This window comes from Cynoglossus semilaevis, chromosome 19 (assembly GCF_000523025.1).
Source record: "Cynoglossus semilaevis isolate Cse_v1.0 chromosome 19, Cse_v1.0, whole genome shotgun sequence".
Classification (NCBI taxonomy): domain Eukaryota; kingdom Metazoa; phylum Chordata; class Actinopteri; order Pleuronectiformes; family Cynoglossidae; genus Cynoglossus; species Cynoglossus semilaevis.
This window is the reverse complement of record NC_024325.1, coordinates 4,544,775-4,569,255: the sequence shown is the minus strand read 5'-3', so window position 1 is coordinate 4,569,255 and position 24,481 is coordinate 4,544,775. Positions and strand designations below refer to the sequence as shown.

Here is a 24,481-nt window from a genome sequence, read left to right as displayed (position 1 = left end):
AAAAACATCAAAGTTTAGCGCATTGCAATTTTGTTTGTTTTTTAAGAAGCTTTTTTCCCTAAAACAATCTTTGTGAAAATCAACTTACACTGTACCAAACCACTTTAATTCTCACTTATTCCTGCTTATAATCTTTAAAAAAACCCCAAAACAATTCGATTCGATTTGAAGATTTACCGCATTTGCAGAATAAAAGAAAACGCATTAAAAAACTTAATCGTGGAGTTAAAAATATATTTTACTAATCAGGAAAAACGACCAACTAAAATCTTCATATATTTAGGATAAAGTCATTCGAAGCCAGTTCACCGACAGCACCTTGGTCTGGGTGGTGTTTGGCACAAACTGAACTATATTCCGTATTCTATTTAAATAAGGTGACAACAACTGAACAATCGCCTGTTAAATAACAGTTTTTAGCGGATGTACACGAACTTTTCTGTAAACGGAACTACGTGATACAACATTAGAGTCTGAATGTTTTCAGGACACACATTCCTTCCACTGGGGAATTCCGTTGGGCCCCACATATAAACGTTGAATTTTGGAGAGTGGTCGTGGGGGAAGAGGTGATCAGTGACAGCATATAGTGGTGGATCTGATTTTTTTTTTTTTTTGGCATTTGTAGAATAATCTCCTCAGATTATATGGATCAATGGTCAGTGTGGAGTATTTTCTCTTGAGGAAAAATCTGCACCTTTCTCCCGTGCTGGGACAAAAACTCCTCTAAATCATGTACTTGAAATAAACCTCTTTTCTTGCAGTTTATTCAAACAAACATTTTAACCATAAACACACGAGGACTTGGAATCATTTTTTTTGTATACAGTTTAGGCTAATGAACTTACTTCTGCAAAGTCTTAACACAAGTCAAACATGCGGGATTTGCTTCTTCCTTTTTTTCCCCTGCAAAAAAAAAAGTAGAGTTGACAGAACGGGAGGCGAGGTGGAGCCAAAGCACAGAGAAGCGGTATAAAATGTGTACAACATAAGTTTAGATTTCTTCTTCTTTCCTCTTTTTTTAAGTCGGGAGTCACGGCAGACTCGATATTGTGTTTTGAAAATCCTTATTTTGGTCGAAAATGCCCAAAAGCCAGTCTTTACAGCAAGCATTTGCCCCCAAAACATAAGAAAATCAAAAAAATCCCACCGTGTGTATTTTGAGTTTTAAGCCAGTATATATTTACATTTATAAATGTACAATGCAGCAATGGTACACGTCTTCATTATTTATAGAAAAACAACAAAATGGTCATTTCAATTGCTGTGCAAGTTCACTGGTAAACACAAAAAACCCGCATCATCCATGTTTTCTGTTTATGAGAAAAGTGATTGCAACTCATCCAGTTGTCTCTTAGATTTCCCTCCGCCTCCTCCAGACGGCGCTCTGACACCGCTCCGTCCATCGCTTATATATTTATATATTTATATTTTTTTTATTTATTTATATTTTTTTTAATGGAAGGGCCCACATCAGCTGTTGTACTGACAGGCGTTCAGGCTCGACCCCGGGCTCTGCAGGCCGCTGTAGCCGAAGGTCGGATGCTGTTTGGATTTGAGTCTGAGCGTGGCCAGGCTGGAGTTACAAGTGTCCCGGTAAACGCTGTACGGAGAGCCGGGAGGTCCGTACGGACACGCGGACGAGGACATGGCCGAGTTGATGCCAGATGTGCCGATGCCGTTTAGGTTGCTGATGTTGTTCAGACCCGGGGTGGGCATGCCCGGCACGGCGGAGTGGCCCATCCCGGAGGCCATAGTCATGGAGGAGATGGAGTTGGGCGCAGAGAACATGGACTGTGAGGTGAGGGGGCTCATGGAGTTGAAGAAGGTGAAGTTCTTGGTGGAGAGCGGCGCCGGCGCCAGGCCCTTGTTGGTCCAGTTGTTGTACGTGTAGGCCGGGTACATGTCGTCGTAAGGCTGCATCAGGCCGCTGAACTGCGGCAGGTAGCTGTTCTTACACAGGTCCATCTGCTGGTTCCGCTCCCGCTTCCTCCACTTGGCCCTGCGGTTTTTGAACCACACCTGCAGGAGACACGTGACGGTATGAGCACCAGAGGTTTGCAAAACAACCACGGAGATAAAATATTACCATCGTCATTTTACTGTAGAAGCAGTCACCCCGGCGCAGGCCTTTACCCATGACGCAAACGACCCCATTTTTCACGCCTTCACACTCCATTCCTCCAATCTCTGTAAGTCCTACATTCAAGTAAACTAAAACGTACTAGTAGGAACTACTATCGGTGTCGGGATCACGGTTTAGCAGAACACAGACTGTGGCATAATAAAAAACCTACAGCTTTGGTGTCTTACCCAGGGACCCATAAACAACCCGGTGGGAATCGAACATTCGACCATAGGACGTACCAACTTGATAAAAAGCACAAACAAGCAAACCAATATTGCACATACTGCATTCAAAACGAATACAAATAAATAAATATAGTAAATACAGCAAACATGTATAGATCAGGACATGTTTTGCATACTGCATTCAAAACGAATACAAATAAGTAAATATAGTAAATGCAGCAAACATGTATAGATCAGGACATAACAGATGTCAATAGTGTCTTGTCCTGCAACTAAAATTTTGTTTTGGGGTTAAGAATTTTTTTTTTATCGATATGGACCAATTTGTTTTGAATGCATTTAAATTACTTCAAATCAATACAGAATCCCTGATCCTTTTATAAAATTATATATATTTTTAAAGCTGAATAATATTATATTATTTATTTTAGTCCCTAACATAAACGGTGCTAAATAACCTAAATTTCAACAGTTGGTTTCTTTTAAATCAAAATAAAATCTGTGTTATTTCTTATCATTAAAAACTATAGAAGTATTTAAATAACTCTAATTTGACACTGATCATTTGGCTGATTTTATTTAACAATTTAATTTAATTAATCACTACTGTCTGCTCCTGGTCTCTCTCCTCTGTATGCACCTCCTACTACCCCCCCCCCCCCCCCCCCCCCCCCTCCCACCTCCGTCGTCTTTCCCATCACCTAATGCTGCTCAGTAATGTCGGTGTAATTAAACACAGAACAGTACTGGAGCATAAATCAATTTTTCCCTCTTAATCCTGCAAGACAATCAGGGAGTATAAAGACGGATGTACAAATGTACTGTTTTACTGTTAACAACACAGTTGTGTGTTTATTATGTCAATTAATTTTAAATCATAAATGAGGCTTATACTTGAGAGTGATTAAAAAAGATTTCAGGGTTAAAATAATTTTATATATTTTTAGTCATACTCAAAATAAATTAAAATAAAAATCTGCAAAGTTCATGAAACTCTTTAAATACACCAGAAAAGTAGGACTTATTTATTTTACCGTACGCCGAATGTTTTAAAACTCAACAGATTTGAACGAAAATATAACAAAAAGACAATTCATTGACTAATTAAAAAAAAAAACAACTTTTGCGCTTATTTCTGCTGACTACGTTTATTTTAGGCAGTATTTTGCACAAACCTTACCGACTTATAGTGACCAATTACAACGTCCTGTTGCGACATTAAAATGTTCGTTCCTGATAGTTGTTTAATTTAAAAAAATGATTTAATCCCAATTTAAATTCTTATTTATATATTTTTTCAAACCACATGAGGAAATATCAATAGCTCAACATGCTGATTAAAGACTGAGGGCATTAAAAAAAGATCAAGCTCAACCACTTTCAAATGCCAAAACATTGTATGTGTCCCTCAGACATGAATATGAATTATTCAGCCTCTGTCTGTGGCGCTGTATTGTGTTTGTAATTCACCCTGTCTTTTAGATAACGACATAAAAACCAAACTCTCCAAACTCACACCGAACCTCAAGAAACTTTTAAATAGCTGTATGCATTTTATGCAATCTGAGACGGAGGACTTCGGAGAGGCTCGGCCGCCAGGCGCCAGTTGCTGTAAATGAAAACCAAGTGCGATTGTTTCATGTTTGACGCCTGTTTCAGACTGTGTAAATGTCTGTGCATGTTTGAAACTGGACCGGTGTTTAAACCCGCCAACTGTTCCGCAGACGTTATTTCATTTTTTAAAATTTAGAAATGCGCTGTGTACAATCATTGCACCCACCCCCCGACTCCCCCCTCAAAAAAGGCTCCAAACGCATCCAAAAATAAATTAGCTGATGACGGAATATTTTTTACTCCACGAGGAGAAATGCGGGGCGCACTCCTAATAAGGAGGTCGACAAGAGGAAGAAATCCTCCAGTGGTTCCATTAACAGATGTAATAAAAACACACACGCGTGTGTGTTATTTCTAGGAGCAAAACAATTGACCCTCTTTTCTAAACGCCATTAAATATAAATGTGAGTGTAATGGAAATGTTTATCTTTGAATGATTGGCGAAACACAATAAAATGACTTAATAGCAAGTACTGAATTTATAACGATAAATATATTTTTGATATTATATGGTAATATAATTAGAAGGAAAATTATTCTCCTGATTTCACGATTTTTATTGCATAATTCTTTGAATCCTGAGTGAAAAAACACCAAACCAATGAATTTACACAAAAAATGTAACGACCAAAAAACATTTAATTTAAAGAGAAAATTATTTTTTAATTAATTTACAAACGCTGCCTTTTATCTATGTATCCAGTTTTATCTGTGTAATGTATTTATTGTGACAATGTCACTTTCTTCTAATTTTGACCTAAAATAACCATGTCTTGTTTTTGAAGTACTTTTTACGCACGCATTTTGTACACTTCACGACTGTGTGTATTAATATAAAATACTTCTGAGCCTAAAACAATTTTCCCAAAATGCCATTGTATTCTCAAGGTAAATCATTCGCCCGTTCACTGACTGTGTATTCAGATAATAGACCTAAATATTTTAAAGCCCAAACCTCAAACATTAACGCTGATATTTATTTGTAAAAGTAGTTTTACGCACTCATCACACGTCACACTTTACGCTCAGTCGTCTCGTTGTCCTCTGTGTATATATGTATAATATTCTTGCATTTTTCTCTGACCTTAAAATGTTGTATTGCCACTATTAATTCAGAGGAAATATTTTTATTTTACGCACGCGTGACGCACACTTTACGCACACGCGGTCTGTCTGCTGGCTTCTTACCCGCACTCTGGCCTCGGTCAGGTTCGTCCACACCGCGATCTCCTCCCTGGTGCTCATGTCCGGGTAGCGGTTCCTCTGGAACGTGGCCTCCAGCTCCTGCAGCTGCTGGCTGGTGAAGTGAGTCCTCTGCCGCCGCTGCTTCTTCTTCTTGGGGTCGTCCGCGTTGCCGTCATCGCTCCTGTGCTCGGCGCTCCTCTCCTTTTCTGTCGGTGAAAAGTGGGACTGAAATTACTGCGTGTGCCCGATGTGGGGTGTAAAGTATTCAACATGTCATGAAATATGACAGAATGCACTCTCTGCGTGAGTCCAGGAAAACACCAACACCAGGGAGAACGTGCGTGTTGGAGTCCAGCGAAGGCCGCCGACGTCAGAAATAAAAACAAAACTTCACATAAATTATTTCTATTGGCCTTCATAAAAAACACGCCTGGGTTGTGAAGTGGCAGCTGGAAGCCAAATATTTATACACTTGTCTGGTAATTTAGTGTCATTTTTTTGTGTGTGAAAGTTGTTCCTTTCGTCAACACCACGTCCTTTACTAGGAGCTTTCCGCGGCCTTATCTCTGCTATCTGCTGTCTGTGTCCTAACAAGAGTGCCTCAATAACCCGAAGCACCGACACGTGCAAAGGTTAATCACTATGAGAATGAATACCTCTGATTAAGTGTTTGTTAAAAATTGTCAAAATCTAAGGTGACCTTTTGTAGTTTGTAGTTTGGCTCCATGGCAGCTACTGAGGTGTGTGCACTCTTCTTTGTTGTGTGACCGATGACTAAAGTAGACGTCATTGAGTTTGAATTGGCTGTTGAATAGACTCAGTATTTATAGTTTGTTCTAATGGATTCACTGACAGCAGGCCAGGGTGTTCTGCACTTCTTTACACAGACAGGACCTCGGGGTCCTGCCAAATACTTGGTCCAACCGTGCAGCACAATGAACAAAAATGGGCAAAAAGCCGCTCCATAACCGACCTGTTACCAGGATCATCTGGTATTATTCTGCATCGATCCATAAAAGAGGCATAAACTGCAATATTGAGATAAAACTGGAGTATATGTGAGGTCGTTCTGTGAATGTGAACTCATAACAGTGAGAATGTAAACAGACAGACAGTGAACAAACTTGTCTCCTTTCCTTAAAATCGACCTTTATGCTTCGATGACTTGTCACCGCAAATCTGCGCCAATAAATGAAAAATAAACCGAATGCACCTTTAAAAATAAAAAGTGGAAAAGAATGGAGTTGCCTGTAAACACTCTGACCTGCCAGCTCTGTGTCTGAAGACTCGCTGCTTGAGTTCTCTAACGTTTCCCGGCTGCTGTTTGACGTTCTGGGTAAATGAAACGCGGGGGCCACGTCGCGGGGCGGCGGTGCTCTCGCTGCCTCTGCGACTCGGTCCAAATTCATCCCACCTTAGGAGAGAAGGATGCGTAGAAAGAAGGAAACGGCAGTGAATCCTCAAGGTGGGAGAGCGAGTGCGCAAAACCTTCCCTTTCAACAGCAGCGATTCACAGAAATCCACCCGCGGCGAAGCACACAACACGACAGCAGAGGATGGACCATGCACGACGGTTCCCTCGGGAGAGTTGCTCCAGCACAAAAAATAAAAATATAAAAAACAAAATACTTTAAGGGTAGAAGGAAAACAGCCCGTGTCTCCTCTGCAGTAGTGTCGGCTCTGTGCGCGCGCTCTCTTCTCCTCCTATATCCGCTGCAGGGAAAAGCCAGTGCCCGCAGTGAGCGAGAGGAAGCTCCGGCTCTCCAACCTACACATGAACCCACCCATCTGCGTGGATTAACCTCCCCAAAATCCGCAGCCCCACCCACCTGTCCGCTGCAAGAAAATATCCATGCAACACAATGCACTGAGTGTCTGCTCTGAGCTGTGGAGCCAATAGAAAAGCAAGGTTTCTTTAATTTATTCGATTCAAAGACAACGTGTCTGTGGTTTATGGCAGCGTGGAAATGTGCCACGACCGGTGGGTGCAACACGTGCATGTTCTAAACAGGTGGCTCTGCATTAGTGGCGTGAGGCTGAGAATCAGATTAAATGTAATTGACATTTTTTATAGTGTTTACCTGTTTTTCTTTTTTCAGCCGGCCGGGGCGCGCATTGACATGTGGGAATAAAATGGGCCTTTTATTCATGACTTTTTACACACGCGCGCACACATTTCTCTCAGTCTCTCATTTGGACTTTTTAAACAAAACTACATCCGTGGTACTTCACTTAATGTAAAACTAATATATATATATATATATATATATATATTATTGACTGTGTAATGCTCTTGTACAGCTCAACCCAACATGGTTTTCCAGGCCGTCACTCCAACGTTTTTCCAAATGACATTTATATTTTTTTACTTTACCTAGTAGGCTAATGCATTACCACGTTCTCCTTTTTTATTCTAATCCTAAAACGTATTCTTTAGGTTATTTTTTTGAATGACTTTGTGGTTCCTTACAAGGATTGTCTCTACTTTGACTGTGTTCACAACTAGTCCTGTTAATACCTAATTCTATAACTCTAACATACAAACTGTTAACATCTTCATTCCAACCTATGTCACTCACCCTAAATGTGTTCAGACACCCCCCCCACACACACACACAGCTGCTTTGCTGAGACTCTCTCTATAACAGTTAATACCAAAAACCGAAATTTAACAAACCGCAAAACAAATGCCGCAGCCACCAGTGACTCACGTGTTAGTTTCTGTCTCTTTGTGAGTTGTATCGTTCGCTAAAATGTAAATTCTAATTCCAAAAATGAGTAAAAAACCGACCAGACACACAGGATACTACTTCCTTCTAATACTGCGTGTACTGCATATCTCCCAGGTTACAGTATCTGCTTCCCAGCCGCGGGCCTGTTGTTTCTGGTATAGTTTTATATGGTTCACTGCAAAACGACACGCGTCTCTCTCGTATTCACTGACAGTTGATCCAGCGGGAATAAAAGACAAGACACAGCGGTACGTGTCCACATCAGTCAGTGTTGCTGTGATTGCCCATATACCGTGGGTGTACAGTAAAAAACGGCCCACACTGTTGTTGACATAGTGTGGTGATGATTGTCTTTCATCTCCTCACTCCTCACTTCAATCTGCAGAAACAGGTGGTTGACCACTGAGATGGATGGTGACCCTCTCAACAGCATCCAGTGATGCACATGATGGATGTGATCACATGTCACAGGAATTTAACCGTGGAAGGGGAATATCTGCGTGAAGTCAGCTGTGTGTCACACATGCGTGTGCTGCAATGTGTTGAAGGTGTTGGCTCTGAGCAGCAGGTCAAATAATAGTCGTTTTTAAATCCTCTTCTCTGGAATCTAATGTTCCATCTATTTAGGAATCTCTACTGTGTTTGCTCATATTTGATCATTCATTTAGTCGGTGAAACTCGTCATAATGAGGCGTTTATTGTCATTGCAGGCCGTGTGCAAAAAAGGAAAAAAAAAACCTCTGGACAAAAGGAACTCTTTACGTGTAATGGAACATTCAGTGACGACTGTAAACAACACTCTGGAGTCATACAACTCGAGGTGAGGATGGACTTTTAGTAGTATATTTGTCCACAATGTGTTTCCATTACAGGCCCAACAGTGGCTCCAACTATTGGCTTGGTGAACTTTAAATTAAGGCAGAATAGAAAATGACTTAAGTCCTAGAAAGAAGTCCTCAAACCAAAATAATTTCCGTCCAGAATAAGGCAACTTAAACCTCACTCAAGAGAAGGAAATAGATACTAATTTAATAATAAAATAAATATGGTAAATTATACAACATTTGTGCCCACAAATTCATGCACTTGACCCCCCCCCCTTTTTTTTTTAGTTATATAATTATTTTCAAAGCTGCGCCCCGACCAGAACCAGCCGTTTCCATCATATGCGCTCGGATCAGGCCGCACAGTGAGACGCGCAGTGTCACCGGCGCCAGTCTTAAGCGTTTTCGGCCACTGTGTGACAGGGGATCCCGGTCCAACCAGAAAGCTCCCCCCGCAGGCCTTTCGCAAGACAATTGTGCGAGCTCTCAACGAGCATTTGGTGCTCCGCTATATTTGTTTAGCGCGTCCGTGCGCAGAGCATGTCATAAAGACCAGGGCCAGACCCCAGGAGCCCGTATTACATTTCTGCACATCACAGGCCTGTCAGGGAGGAAAGTCAATGAAAGGATTCCAAAGAGGATGGATTATCTGTTCTACAAACCCAGCCTGACCGTGCATCAGCCACGGCCTGTTCTGCCCTGCTTGTAGTCCGCGGTTGCCCCGTGCGTAAAAATGAAATTTAGAGGAAAAAAACACATCTAGCTGCAGCATGTGACGTGACCCCGATCAGCGGATGTAGGTGAAAAAGCAGCAAATGATGAATTATGTAATGATGTGACCTCAATGGCACAGACGCCTGGTTGTGACGGCAGGTGTTTTTTACTATATGCAGCCAAAAAGGTTGAATGGGTCCAGTGTTCCTGGATCAACGTCACTGCGTAAAACATCGCCTAACGAGACGAGTTGTACATTTTTATTCAAAATGGACAAAATACATGAATCAATTTTAGTCCTGTGTAACTTTACTGTCAATTCTATTGTGAAATATATACATTAATACAAAATGTGGGTTTAATGCACGATTACTAATTAAACCCGCGGACTATTTTAAATTTCCTGAGTGAATGTCATTGGATGTAAAGATTAAATCAAATGATATATATTTGTACATATTAAATTTACTTCACAATGTGTCCATAAAACAACTGCCCCAAAACCATAATAACATGAAAAAAAATAAATATAAAAGTATATAAAATGTGTATATAACGTTTGATTGAAATTGTATAAAGAAAAATAAAATTAGAAAAAAAAAACACTGCAGGAACCAAATCTCGTACAGCCTTTGGCCTCGGCCGTTCGGGGCGTCAGGGTAAATAATAATAATAATAATAATAATAATAATGTATACCTTTTTTGTTACAGATAGCTTATTTGATTTCATGTACAGCACATGCAAATTCAACAGTGAGTCAGACACTGCAGGCTGATCGATGGTGAGGGTCTAATTTAAATACCCTGGACCCCCTGCCTGCGCCCCGCTCCTCCTCTGCTCTAAAGGGCACTTGCGTGTGATGGATGATTTAAAAAGCCTTTCCATCCGGCAGGACAGGTTAAAGGCCAGTGGCAATGCAAACACTCATATTTTTCCTCCCGGGAGTGAAAATAAACTCGGCGAGCGCCGTTAATCACACAAATAACACATCTGCACACACACACACACACACACACTGCTCCATTTTTCACTTTTAAAACCCGAAGGTGACCCAGCAAAGAGGGGGATAATGTCCACAAACAACAGGACATATAGAAAATTAAAGCAGGGGCCGGAGAACAGTGGAGATGTAACTGGACACGGTGTGTAACTGGAGATGGACAGAGCTGATTATTACCTTGGTGATGGCTTCACTGCTTGGACCCAGGTCTGACCTGGAGCCTAACAACCAACAAACAACGTGACAGGTGTAAATAAAAATAATTAACCTCCAACAGGAGGAAACACCAGGGAGGGTCGTTATCTATTATAATGTCGTAAACCTCCTTTTGTTAAAGCGCATATTAAAAGTCCCCTCAGTTGAGCTCATAGGGCCGTATTTGCAGAAAGTGAATTTTAAAAAAAAAGCAGTATCAAGTGCTCAGTAATGAGATTCTCCCTTTAATAGTTTTTATGGCCACCGTGCATTTTCACACTGAATAATCATTTACCAGGTATCTCAGGTTTAATTAGATTATTTAGACAGTTCAATTAGAATATTGTTTTATTGGAATTAAAAATCCTTCCTTAATAATACATTAAAACGTAAAATCTGAATATTAGTATTTAATTTAAGATTCAATTTAACAGGACAAAGTAAATGCGTAGATTTAATTTAATAAATATATATTAGTTTAATTTATTAAGCACGCTCCAAGTGAATTCAAAATAAAACTAAATCAAAAGTAATCAACGTACAATTCTGACGTTACTTAAGTACGGGGTCAACTTTTTACCCAGGTAACCCTGTCCAAACAGGTAGAAACTGTGATATTTTTAGAGAAAATTAAAAATGTGACGTAGTGAGAAAAAAACATTTGTTTAACTGGATTTAAAGAGAAAAAAAATCTTAATTTTTTTTTTTTTTTTTTTGTAAATACCGATTTCCTGTCATTTCCCCTTTAAGAGTCAAACACGCTCCTGTCCAGACAGAACAATATTTTTTGAGCTCGTCCTCCCAGGCTGCTCCTGATTGACGTCTGCCTCCGTTTGCATCTCATTACACATTTCCACACATCAGCGTGTCGTAAAAGCCGCCGCTTTAATTCACCGCAATCACACATGTTGTGGCTGAAAACAGACGACTGTAGACACGCGGCAGACTCATCAGCACCGACACCAACACCGACACCAACAGCGAACACTAATCCTTCTGTTTCATACTTGACGGATGAACCGCAGCACGGAGCGTCAGAGGACGTGAACACAACCTGTGAGGAGAAACGTCATACCTGGGTCTCCACAGGGAATCACATTCTTCGACAGATTCATTTCCATTCCAGTTACCTAAGTGAAAAGAAAAAAAGAAAAGAAAAAATAATTTTTACACGTTTTATAAAATAATAAATATCTGTTGGCAGCTGAAACTGCAGTGACTTCATAAACAACAACATCGGGTTGGTTTTAACTGTCGAACTTAGACCGTCAATAACAGGACGTTGATATTTTTGTTCTCGAATTGATAGTAATTACGTTTGAAAGTTATTGTAGTGATTTAACAATGCTGTTGTCACAATAAATACATATTAATTATTATCTATTACTACTAATTGTTCTTGTTTCAATTATGTAACAAACATTTTGTCTCTAAAACATAACATTGAAGATATTTATTATAAAAGCATTTAAAAGGAAATTCATTGGAGAAAAAAAAGGAAAATAAATAAATAAATAACATGACTACACTATTGTCTGTCCTGCGCTGGCCTATAATTTTGGCCCTCACAACTGACGTCACACAAACCATTATTCTAGTTTAGACTCAGATTTGGCCTCGCTCATATTTACAGAATAATCTTTAACTTTTTGTGTCCAATCCTGTCATTGGTCTAGCAGTAATGCACTTCTTCATCCTCAGAAACCACGTCATTGTCATTTGTCTTATTTGGGGTCAGGTGGTTTGGACTAATCTGGATCCTCAAACTACATAAACAAGACTTTACTCCCCCGCCCCGCAACACACGCCCGCACAAACACGCATACATTTGTCTATATTGTAAAGAAACCCCTCCGCTGCCCTCAGTAAAGCCCCTCAGTAAAGCCCCTCAGTAAAGCCCCTCCATACCCTCTCCTGTCTCTGAAACCCAGAATGTCCATCTGCACAGTCTGACACTGTCTGTCCCTGATGCTGAGACACGGTGTCCAGATCTGATTGTCCTCTGCTGCGTCCCCCCATTCACTGACGACCTCTCTGACCCCCCCCCCCCCAGCTGCTGAATCCAAACACACGTGGATTCAGAACTTGGCATTTGCAGCATCAAGAGTGCCGTGTGCCAAACACCCAAAGTTAAACTGAGCCGCTGCAGAGCTAAAATTAAAAACAAATCAGCCACCACCCTCAGCCAACATGTGTGTGTGTGTGATTAACTCACCAGTTTTCCCCCAGCAGAGGCAGATGACAGAAACACCACAGTTCACCCTGACACTCTCTCCATGCAGGTGTTCAGTTAAATCCACTGTTTTTACGCGTCGTCTGCGCGTCAACGCTGCGTCCGCGGTAATGTGCTCAGTGCCTGCGTCTCTGCGCCTCTGTCTTGGTTTTTCTTTCTCGGAGCTGCACCGCAGCACGCCTCGTGATGACGTCACCAAATCGCAACCCCCCCCGACAATTACTCCCCCCAGCTGCAGTCTCCTCTTCATTCCTCCATCATTCCTAAAATATGAACCTTTATCACCATCTGATCCTCTTTTTTCATCAACTAAAAATCTAAAAATATAATAATGAAATCATTAAATTAGGAAAAATCAAGATCATATATATTCTTTTCCTTTGTTTGTGTGAGCAGTGACAGGCGCTGTGAAGAAGAACAGTTTCAGTGTGAAATGTAGGAGGATTAGGTATTTTATGACGCGCATTAGCAGAAAAAGCCTTCACTGTGAAGTGAAGCTGCTCCCTGAAGCTTCGAGTACTTTATGAAAAAGACCACACATACATTAAGTATAATAATAATAATAATGTTTTCTTTAAACCAAGAAAACAATAGTAACAAATCCGAGTTAGTCATTTTTTTCCTCAATGTTTAACATGTTCATTGGTTATTATAAATAAAGAGAAATTCATAGTGTGAAATACACTATTAGCTGAACAGGACGCGTCTCTTATTTTTCTATTTATTTACAAAACACAAACAAGAAAAGCAACAACGACAGTTGGAGTGTGTGTTTTTGTGTGTGTGAGATTTCCGCTCTAGACTTAACATGTCCGATATTTAACACTGCAGCATTATTTATCTTTTCATTAATAATATCCCTAAAAAGTAAAAGAACGCAGTGGTGACAAATAACCAGATTCCAGATGAAAGTATATTAAGTTTAGTTAAGTGTCTGAAAGTTATTTAAACAAAGAGAGAGAGAAAGAAAGTTATATAAAAATGCAGACGAAACACATTTGTATTTTCACGCTCCCAGTACTTAGATGCTTAGATGAGTTCCGCCAATAATAGCAGCGCTGCATAGATTTGACCAATTACGTTCAAGATCCCAAATAAAAATAGAATTTTTGCAAATATTCCATTAACTCTTTCCTGTTGATAATTGAACTCGACAAAGAGCTGCGCGCTAGGAAACAACCGCAGCTCCGACAGAGGAATTACTGAGTAGCTGCAGGCCTTCCTGCAGGACGACAGACCTACTTCCAACGATGCATCACGTGACTGTTACCTGCGTTCCCATCAATTGTTTTTTTTCTTTTTGAAGTGGTTAAAATAATTAGTAAATGTTTGAATTGATTTTTCTGAAATTTTAAGGCAGGTCAAAGGTGTCATATGTAAACTAACAAACCCTGGTCTGTACAAATATATTTTTCTTTTTACATATTTTTTCTAAACTCCAATAATTGACATAACAATAAAACCATCACTCATCCAGCAAACCCCCAACAATCCAGTTTGTACTAGTGTTTTTAAGTAAGTACTCCTAACAACTAATAGCCCCGGGCCGTTTGTAGTTTTTCATTTTTATTTATTTATTTTTTATTTTGCATTGAGACAGCATGGTTCTTGTGGTTCTTTTTTTTATTACAATCTAATATTGTGTTAACCACAAGTGACATGGTAACTCGCTAAAGAAGAAAACATCACTGGAAAAATAACGGTATTTTTATTCTTCTTTTTTAAATTCTTGTGTTATTTCCAATTACCAGCTATGTATCTGGATGAAACTATTTTCTATGGAGAAATGAATGTGACAGCGTTCTTTCAGTGTCTACAATCTGAGGCAAACATGCAAGTTTACAGATTTGGAGATTTATTCTTAATCATAAGTAATTAGTTTTGCTTTGTTTTGTAAAGGGTGTACAGCTCTCTGCATGACTGGGTGCTCAGCACTTGGGAAGTCTTAGCTCGACCTGCTGTTTGTCAATTAACATAAAGCTTGCATAGTAACAGAACTAGTGGAAAAACATTTATTATTATTATTGTTGTTGTTATTTATTTATTTATTTTACAATTTTCTTATTTGTTAATGTGATTGGAGCTTTTCCATCAGGTAACTGATTTAAATTCCACTGATATTTGATTAAAAGTGTTTTGTTCCAGCTCCGTTTAATGCCCAGCTGCTGTCCATAGCTGAGTCCCACGGGGGTCTCGTCAAAGATGCTTTAAATAGCCATGCTTTGAACTGGTCCACATGCAAACGTTTACATTGATCCACAGCAAAAATAAATGAATAAGTAAATAAAACACAGTGTAGGTTTAGTCCACTCTTCAGCCACACACAAGATCTGGGTTGTTAAAGTCAAAGTCACGCAGGAAACCAAAGGCTGCACACACCTGTAGAAGACGACTGAGACACACATACTCTGTCCAAATGCAACTGTGTCTCCAAATCAGTAATAACAGTCAGTATCAGTCTGTGTAATTGTCCACTTGTGAGGCCTGCATTGCTAAATAATGAGCCTCCCTCTAACACACACACTCACACACATTTTCTATAATTAGGCAGTAGGCAGGCAGGTAGGAGAATGCTGTGATTACTCAACGAGTGACTCTGGGAGTTAAGTAGTACCCTGAAGGTGAGGCCGTGGCCTCATCTCTCCTGTGCAAATAGGTGGAGGGATTATGTATGCCGTTTGGGGTGAGTGTGTGTGTAGGCGTAGGAGGAGTTGTGTGTCAGTGTATGTGGCCAGGAACTGTCTGATGGTCACCTTAGCGGTGTAAATAGTTATTCCTAAATAACAGAAGGGCTGCTGGTGTTGAAAACAAGCTCACACCCGTGTCAGAAGGATTTGAGCTCAGAGAAGGCTCCGTGTGTTTTTGAAGAGTTTCACTGCAAAATTGGCTTTGTTTTAGTCCAAGTTTTTCTTTTTACTCTTTACTGCTTGTCCAGGACAGTCATAATACAGTAGAGCCGCTGGTATTAGTGAGTGAGGCCTGTTTCCGCCAAGCAAAGAGCAGAGAAGTGCTTTTGAACAGAACTCTGTAGATTCAATCAAGACTGGGTTTGTGAGCAGGCACAGCTCCACGGAGTGGAAAGCCTTTAGTAACATTGCCGCTGTTTTTCTTAGTCAACGCTGAACCCAGGAGCCCAGGAGCCCAGGAGCCCGCCCAGTTGTCAAGAAGCCAAACGTCCTACCAGTCGCCATGTCCAAGTCATTGGACATACAGTACATGCAGAGGGAAAAACCGATATAAAGTTTCCGCTACCATGGATCCACTTATGTGACCGGATGGAGATGAAGTCACTCTCTCATCACTGCTGCCATTATAAAGAATACATGTTTCCCATTTGGCTTTTTTTTTTCCTCTCAAAGCGTCGTCTCTTGAAGTATGTTGAACACACACATGTCACAGGCTCCAATCAGCAGTGAAATTAGTGATGTTTGGATTACACAGGACTCAGAGATTACCAATGTAAACAGGCCTTGTGCCCAGATCATCATTTTAAGAAGAAGCAACATCAACTTTTTTTCCACCGTATCCAAACTCACCAGGCCTCCGTGGCTTAGTGCTGATGACAATCGGACGTCCAGCTTCCAGTTTTACATCCCAGCACGAACATACGACACCGGTGAAAGTGACGTACGCTGTTGCTGAAACATTCAAGTGGCCAACCACCAAAAACTGTTTGTTTAGGTTCTGCACTTTGATTGAACTTGGCTCACTCGCCTACAACAGGTCATAAATAATCATGCGGCCGTCATCTTTCACTTCATATTTTTATCTTTTTTTTTCTTAGGTTTTTTTTTTTTAATTTTTTTTTTTTTTAAATTCCAAAAGCTTATTTTTGGAGAATCTGGTTAAACGTTTCCAAAGTTTGTATGCACTGTAAAAGTTAAAAAGAAGAAAGAAACAAATGCACTTCTCCAATATTGAAAAACATTGTGAGAATTACCGATTGAAGTAATTGAAGGTTAAAAATAAATCAACTTTATTTTTATTTCAGTTCACACAAAACATAGAACATCAGATGAGTTGTTGGAGCAACGGCTGATTTTCCTTATTCAAATAGATCATATAATGTCAAATTATTACACTCACTGGTATTTGTCTAAGCCTCACTATGCAAAACAGTGCTAAACATACATTTTTATTTACTGAGTTGTTGGAGCAACGGCTGATTTTCCGTATTCAAGTAAACAACAATTGTATAAATTGAACCATAGCAAAACAAAATACTGGGAATATAGTTTTTCTTTTTTAAAGATCTGAAATACCTTTGTAACTCTCTTTAACAATGTAATCATAAAATATATAATTTTTGTCTTTGCAAAATCAATTAGAAAACTCTTGGATTTTGCTAAAAAGTGGCTACAAGTTAGCATTACATTAGCCAAGAGGCATAAAAAGTTATTAAGACTCCATATGAACAAAACATTTAACAAGAAGCTTAATTTAAGAAGAAAGAGCAAATATTCTAGCTGTAGTTACATACAAAACTAAATAAAAGCTGATCAAATTGGCGCAGAAATGAAAGATAATGCCACTGTAAACAAACAGGAAAAAATAAAAACCAATAATGACCCTACCTTAAACAGAGTGTGAGCACAAACAAACATCCTGGACCGTGATGTCTTTCAGCTCTCGTTGGTCTCACGCTGGTCTGTCTGCGACCGCTTTAGTCCAGAGCATAAATTGACCAAAGATCTAAGAGTGGGCAGACAATTAAAACTAACATACCAGTTTCCCACTTCCTGTGACCTGAGTGTCTCCAGGTGATTAAAATCTTCAACCTCTCACGTGTGTAAATCCCCTAAATACTCAGGATCTGGTAGAGTAAAAAAAAACTTTTTTTTTGCTTGTGTATCTGTCGTGTTTTGTGCCTTATAATCAACAGAGAGTAAGAAAGTCACAACAGTGCAGTGGCAGGACAATGGTCTGGATTTAGACCAGAACATGAGTTCATGTCCAGAGGCAAAGGTCTTAAACATAACAGTGTCGTTCTCTGCATGATTAGGTTTTAAGCTGTGGATATTTATTCCACAAGGAGATTTCCATATCTGTTTATCCCTTCAATCCACCTGCATCTATAAATAATAGAAAAACTAATCCAGAGGAACAGGCCTGTTCTGTATTCAGAAACACCAGCAGCCAAATGAGGCAAACGCTGCTCTATGATTCCTGTTGTCCCAAATGGGATTAAAGTACTGATTTCACTCAATGGAAGAGAGAGTGTGTCATAATTTGTGTGTGTGTGTGTGTGTGTGTGTGCTTGGCACTGGATGTCTGACGAGTGCATTGATTATCAAATAGCACAGTTACTTATTCTATCCAGTTTCACTTTGCAAAAAAAAAACCCAAACTTTGAGTCTTTAGAGAATTTCCCCCAAACCTACTCACTTCTGATATCTTTCTTTATTTACCGTCTTTCTCCCACATCTGGATCCTGGCCTCTGGAGCAGCATGCAGAACTGAACAAGCTTGGCTGTGGCTCAGCCAGCTCACAGATTTATGGCGCAGGCTTAGAGCACTCTGCTGTGTTTGGGATTGCGTTGCCCTTCACTGTCCCACTAAGAGCGCCGCGTTCCCCCGGTCATCTGCTTCCCCTGGCTTTCAATCCGGCCTCTGGCTCGTCGGAGGAAAACTGTCCGCCTCCTTCTTCCTCTCTCTGTCCGCTCCTGTCACCGCCACGAGACAGTGAAGTAACCTCCAGGTCATGCGGCTGCTCTGGTTACTGCAGCGTTTGGACTGAAAGGTGGTGAAACCAAACAACAACCTGGTTTGGAACCCTGCCACCAGCCTGTATTTTCTTTCTTTTCATTTACATTTTATGCAAGTGGTTGTAGGATTTCTCTCCGTACACCGTGGTACCTGGGCCACTCCACCTGCTGGGTGACAGTATGGCTGCTTAAAGAATGCCGACTGTGTTTGATACGCACAGAAGAAGAGACAAATGTTGGACTGACAAGAATAACTTAACAGAAAGAAATTGACTTTAAATAAATCAAAAAATTGTTTCCTAGAGCAGAGACTTTTTTTCACAGTATTGTTGGAGGCGTACAGCTGAGATAACTAACTGCTTAGTGTGGCAGGACTTGGACTGGGAGGTGGGCTACATGTTCAGTAGCGCCCACCTTTGGATTTTTAGCAAAAATTCCTTAAAAAAATTCACTTTTAAGCAGCATATAGATGGACCTACTTCAACACTGCATGTAGTATTTAATATACCTGGAAAAACAGAAAAGGTAAAAACAAATTTATGATGATATATTTCACATGAGCTGTCGTTACTCTGCGTCGTTTATTTTGATTTAAATGTTAAACTCTTCACTTTTTGATCTGGAATAATAATGATATTTAAATTTAATCTTTTCTGCGACAACACTTTAAGAGTGCGGGGTGAAGGGAGGAAGGGGCAGAATTCTGGATCATTTTCTTATAATGATAACAAATAAAGCTGTTTATCATCGAGGTTGAAGGATTTGTAAGTGGAATATCCACTGATGTTTTGACATGAAATATTGAGCAATGAGTTTTCATGGCATTAACATCTTATTTTAATAAAATTGAATAATGCTTGTACCGGTGCCGGAGGTCATGGTGACTTTTTGATCATCACGACACGTCTTCTGGCTCAGATATCTGTCTCTTTCTGAAGTTCAGGCTGCGAGACCTTTTCCAGTTTTCCATCTTGTGATGTGCTGCACTTCCCTTCCCAATCTTCGTCTCTCGACTCATCTTCACCCAGGCTTCACCACGGTAGTTATTAAAATTCTCTGGCCTGATGCTGAGTTTGCACGATCACAAGTCTGCATACGATGTGTTGTAGACTCTGATAGATTTCTATACTTGACGTTTTCTGGCATTAGGAGCCAAGAACACTGAGCTGACTCAGCACATAGTTTAATAATTGGACCTTTTGGCTCTTTTCCTACGACACGTCTGTTTAGATGGACAGGTCTTGGATCCTTTTTGGGAGTTCACTGTGTATTGGACGAGGACGTTGCCGTTTGTATATGCTGCTGTAACAGGGCATGTGAAAGCTGCCAGACCTTCAGGTTATGTGAAACTGTCAGAGGTCACTCAGAGGAAGGTCTGTGCACTTCTCTCTGCCTGATACATAAACCTACTGACAGGCGGCTGGAAAAACAAGCCTGAGAGAGAGAGAGAGAAGGAAAGAAAGAGAGTGAAAGAGAGAGAGATGGAAAGTAGGGTAAATGTTAAAAGAGGGAAACAGCCAGTCCAGTGCGCCCCACCCAGGTTTCGACCTATAGCTTTCTTTTTATGCTCCTGACACAAAGATGTATTATGCAAACATTACCTTTCCCAAAAATACATATTGAAACAATTTTTGGACAAACACGGCAGACAAAGTGAGCGTCCTGCACTGTCACGGGACGTTGGAGCTCAGGGCGGGCCACTGGGGCTGCAGCGAGAGCAGCCAGTGCATTAGTAGTCTCGCTTCAGGAGCCCTGAAAAGGTGAGCAGGTCTGGGCGGCGGCGGGGGCCGTCACACAAGAGAGACGGACTGTCAAAGGAGAAACAAAAAGGAGGCAGAAATGATGAAGAAGCTGTCACAGGCTCCGTGCCTGCTGGTGTACCTGCCTGCTGTGGAGCCAGGCTGCGCAGAGAGTGAGAGGACTGAGAGTGTAAACAGTTGTAAACACACTGCTGTGAGCGTGCACTACATCTCACTCTACAGACAGGACCTGGTTCTGTTCTCGTCTTCAGTCTTTAGGTTATTTCCTGATCGTAGGTTGGGTTGAGTTGGGTTGTTTGAATCGATAACAAAGAAAAACCTTCACCTTGTATTTAAGAGCTTCCTTCCTTTCTTTTCTGAGATCAATTTTGTTTTAAATTATCAGGAGCTAAAATATCCTTAAAATAGCCTTTAAAAAGCTAAATGTTAGCTTTGGCTAAATGTTAGCTAGAGCTAACATTTACCTGTAGCTGCTATGTTTTTAGTTTGGAAAAAACCCCCACATATATTTAGATTTTCATAGGTTTGTCATGAATAATTCATTAAACTGGCTACACTACTACAACACCTTAATCCTTTTGCATCATTTTAAACTATTTTGCTACATTTTAGTTAACATTTAGCTCTTGGTAATTGTTACTATTTGTATACATCAATATCCTTATGGCATATCGTTACCAATTTTTGACCTAACTTTAACAATGGTCTTTAAACTATTTTCTGAGTGAATGAATGAATGAATAGGGTGCAGTGACCTCTGAGCTGAGGTCACACCCTGGCCTGACCACAGGCAGCACTTTAGAAACCCAACTGTGTGTTTCACTCCTTTGTCAAAAGGTTCATACATCAAAATAGTATTCTGCACTCTGCAGGCTAATGGCGGCAGCGCGTCCGTGGCAGGTCTGCGGCAAATAGGCATCACATATTGATCAAGTGAAACCACCGAGGCTCAGAGAACTGCCTCCACATATTTGCTCTGGAACCTCAGCCGTGTTTGTCCGTCAACAAAAGGTCGACCACATATTTCATCCCTCACAAAGCAACGCAGTCCCTGGACCTGAGAAAACTGTGGATTTGACACACATTCGAGTGCATGTTTACACACACACACACACACACACACACACACATAGAGAGTTGCTGCTCCACCTTCAGATTCATGTCCTCCCCTTAAAAAACCAAAAAGTGATGAATGTGTTTTTCAGTGAGGACTTGCATTTGAAACTCAACATCCATCCCTGTCTCCTCTCTTTTTTTCTCAGAGTGAAAGGTATTCTGGAGGGAGCCGACAACGTCGCCCTGCTGGACAATTTACTGCCCCTCTCTGGGAATTCCACATGATCCAGGTATGGGAATGGAGAGTGGGAAAAGCCTCAGTGGTGAACTGGACCTGGCAGTTTTATCACAATTGTCAGATAAAACAGTATCTGCAGCTTTAAAACCACATGACATACACCGAGGTCTTTAACAAGAAGCACTTTAGCTCGTTCTCACGTTTGTGTTTCTAAGAGAATTCTGCACAAACACATTCATTCATGTCATTAGCACGGCCAATAAAAGTGCACGCAGGCCCAGAGCTTCTTCTGGAGACTTCCTTTTAAAATAACAGCAGCAAATCTGTGTCGAAGTCTTCTTTTTGTTATAAATTCACTTATAAAAAAAACAACCTAAAGTGATTCTATTGATGCTGTTTTCTTTGTTAACTCTCTCACAAGTGAGTAGCACATCTACATTTAGGATTAGAGATAGAGTTGTCATCTCTTGGAAAGATTAAAGACCTTCCTCATAATGGTATGATTAAAAAAGCTAATAAAATTTGATCTATGACAGAATTCCTGCCAGATGCGCATTCTTGTCCAGAGAAGAAAAACCAAAGAAACTGACACCATCACCAAACATTTTTGAGAAACCACTGACTTTTTACAAATGATTCCAGACACTGGAAAAAAAATATGACCTTTTTAACACAAGTCGAATTTTGTGGTTGTCAAATTAGTGGTGGTGGTAGTTTATCTGTGAGTCAGAGGCAGATTATTTTTCAGTTATTTAAAGTAACAATGAGTCGTTTTGATTAAAAAAAACAGGGGTTCCTCCTCTTGAACAGCTGTCCAATCAGGATGCAGAAGCTCAGCTTCCTCATTTGCTCGCTGCTTCGTAGATACTTTTTTTGTATTTTTTGATTTGCCATTACTTTACTTTTCCACATCAACCCATGAAATGAAGCTGAGCTTCAACATGGTTTAATATGTAAAGAAAAAAAGACTGACCTATTAACAGACAGGGCCAAACATTTGGATGGGTTGTGGGTTCAATTCCAGATTCGTTAGGTAGGTCGCAAAACCTGTAGTGTAGCGCTTTGATTGTCCGCTAGGACTAGAAACGTTCTTTACAAGTACTTGGCATTTATCAAAGACTAAAGAATGAAAAGAGAAAACAGAAGCAGAGGGCAGTGTGGGTGCTGATGAGCACGTCACCATACACTTCTAGTGATCTACACTGTATGTTGATGTATGTACGTATGCTCTCTTTCTCCCCCTCACAGTCTGACGTTCAGCTGCTGGATGGACCACGTCGTCTCCTCTTCGTTCTTTCCCATGCTGATCCAGACGCCCAGACACAGGTGGATTAACACAGGTATACACAAACACATGTCCACACAGTAGCCTGACCCAGGAGGCTGGGTTAAAGAGCAGCTACGAGGGGGCGGGGGGGTGGGGGGGGGGGGGGGGGGGGGAAGAGGACGACCCGCTCCTGGGACTCTGCTTATCCTCAGTCAGGAAAGAATGTTTTCCCACAGCGTGGTCCACATAAACAACCTAGTGTACGCCGCCATGTTGGACTCTTATCTGATGATGGAGCTCTCCATAAAAAGTGGAGCTGAACTCAGTGAGAAGAGGTCACATGTTGGACAGTCACGTGAGCGGCTGCAGATGTCTTCACATCTGTTACGCTCGGTGTAGACTCGAAGCCTCTGTAGTCGTTCTCTCCTGTTCCAAAAGTAGTCGAAACAGGAAAAAAGTTCACATTTTCTACATTAGGGTCAGTATTGAACAGCTGTCGCTGTTACTAATATTTTATTTTAACCAAAATAATTGGTATAAATCTAATAAATGTGTCTTTAGTGTTATAAATTTGGCTAATTAAAATAATTGAACTGACTTTTCCTTTAACTAATTTAAGGTGTGCTCTTAGCAGCCAGGTGTTGGCTAACTTTTAGCGATCTTTCTGGCTTCTTGACTGAATTTCAGTTTCCAAATTTTTTGGCGAACTTAAACCTTTCTGTGCTGATCAGTTTTTTGGGGTTTTTTTTGCCAATCTTTTAGACAATTTTGGGCTAAGAGTTAGCTGGCTAATTAATCTGGTCTGTAACTTTTCATTTATGTTTTGACATTTTTGGTTTATGACTTTGTTCAGTTCGGAGGAGGTTTGTTGTCAGGGAACAGCAGTGGGTTTTGGTTTAGAGAAGGAATGGAAAGGACTGTTGAAGTCACTGTGACAACTTTATTACTCTACGGTAATGTCACCACACATCCCATAATAAGCACCTCTGCTTCAGAGACTGACAAGTGTTGATTGTTTTTGCTGGGAACATAATTCATTGAACGCAGGCTGTAATTTAGTACAGCGTGGGTTGTGTCTGAGTGAGTGTTTTAAAATGGAAGACTGAGGTTTGGGGTTTGATTACAGGCTGTGCTATTGGCCGATGTGCCCTTGGGCATGACTTATAAGCTGAGCAGCGTTAGCCACTAATAGACCACAGTCCCATGCAAAGAAAGTTCTTTTTCAGCTACAGAAGAGTAAATCAAAAAGTTCTTAGAAAAAACAATATTTTATATGAAAAAATAAAAAGGTATTTCTCTTCATATCCTTCATTCAAAGCTAAATTTCGGTTTGAGAATTCATGCTCACTAGAACAACCTACTTCTTTTAGCCTTGGAAAAAAAAAAATCAAGTGGAGCTAGATCAAACCGTTTACAACGCTTGGTTTCAAAAAAATTCACAATTGTTATTTTTCCAAACAGGAAACCTTTGGTAGTTATTTCATCAACTCTTGACTCACCCTCATATTCATTGATATTGATATTCTGGCTTTACACTAAAGTCACTTTTCTAAAAGGTTCTGTTTCTCTGTGTGTGCGGTCTGCGATCTTTTCAACAGTTTCATTTTTCCAAGCGTCTTTTTGATCTCTGCCCTCCTTCACGT

The 24,481-nt window shown here is 40.4% G+C and overlaps 1 protein-coding gene and 1 long non-coding RNA gene across 3 annotated transcripts; one reads left to right on the top strand and one right to left on the bottom strand.

The window, feature by feature from the left end:
* Positions 1–739: 739 nt before the first annotated feature.
* pitx1 (paired-like homeodomain 1) lies at positions 740–13,058 on the bottom strand. Of its 2 annotated transcripts, XM_008332437.3 has the most exons (4): positions 12,795–13,058; positions 11,655–11,709; positions 5,116–5,318; positions 740–2,022 (listed from the first exon to the last, which is right to left on the bottom strand). In XM_008332437.3, the coding sequence occupies exons 2-4, from the start codon at positions 11,698–11,700 to the stop codon at positions 1,474–1,476; spliced, it is 798 nt and encodes a 265-aa protein (XP_008330659.1). In that variant the 5' UTR covers positions 11,701–11,709; positions 12,795–13,058; the 3' UTR covers positions 740–1,473. The 2 variants fall into 2 exon arrangements, with proteins under 2 accessions (XP_008330659.1, XP_008330658.1); XM_008332436.3 differs by lacking the exons at positions 11,655–11,709; positions 12,795–13,058 and adding an exon at positions 6,377–7,708.
* LOC112488657 (uncharacterized) lies at positions 7,760–22,948 on the top strand. Its single transcript, XR_003052981.1, has 3 exons — positions 7,760–8,664; positions 21,540–21,623; positions 22,820–22,948. It is a non-coding gene; the product is annotated as an uncharacterized LOC112488657 (long non-coding RNA).
* Positions 22,949–24,481: the final 1,533 nt, after the last annotated feature.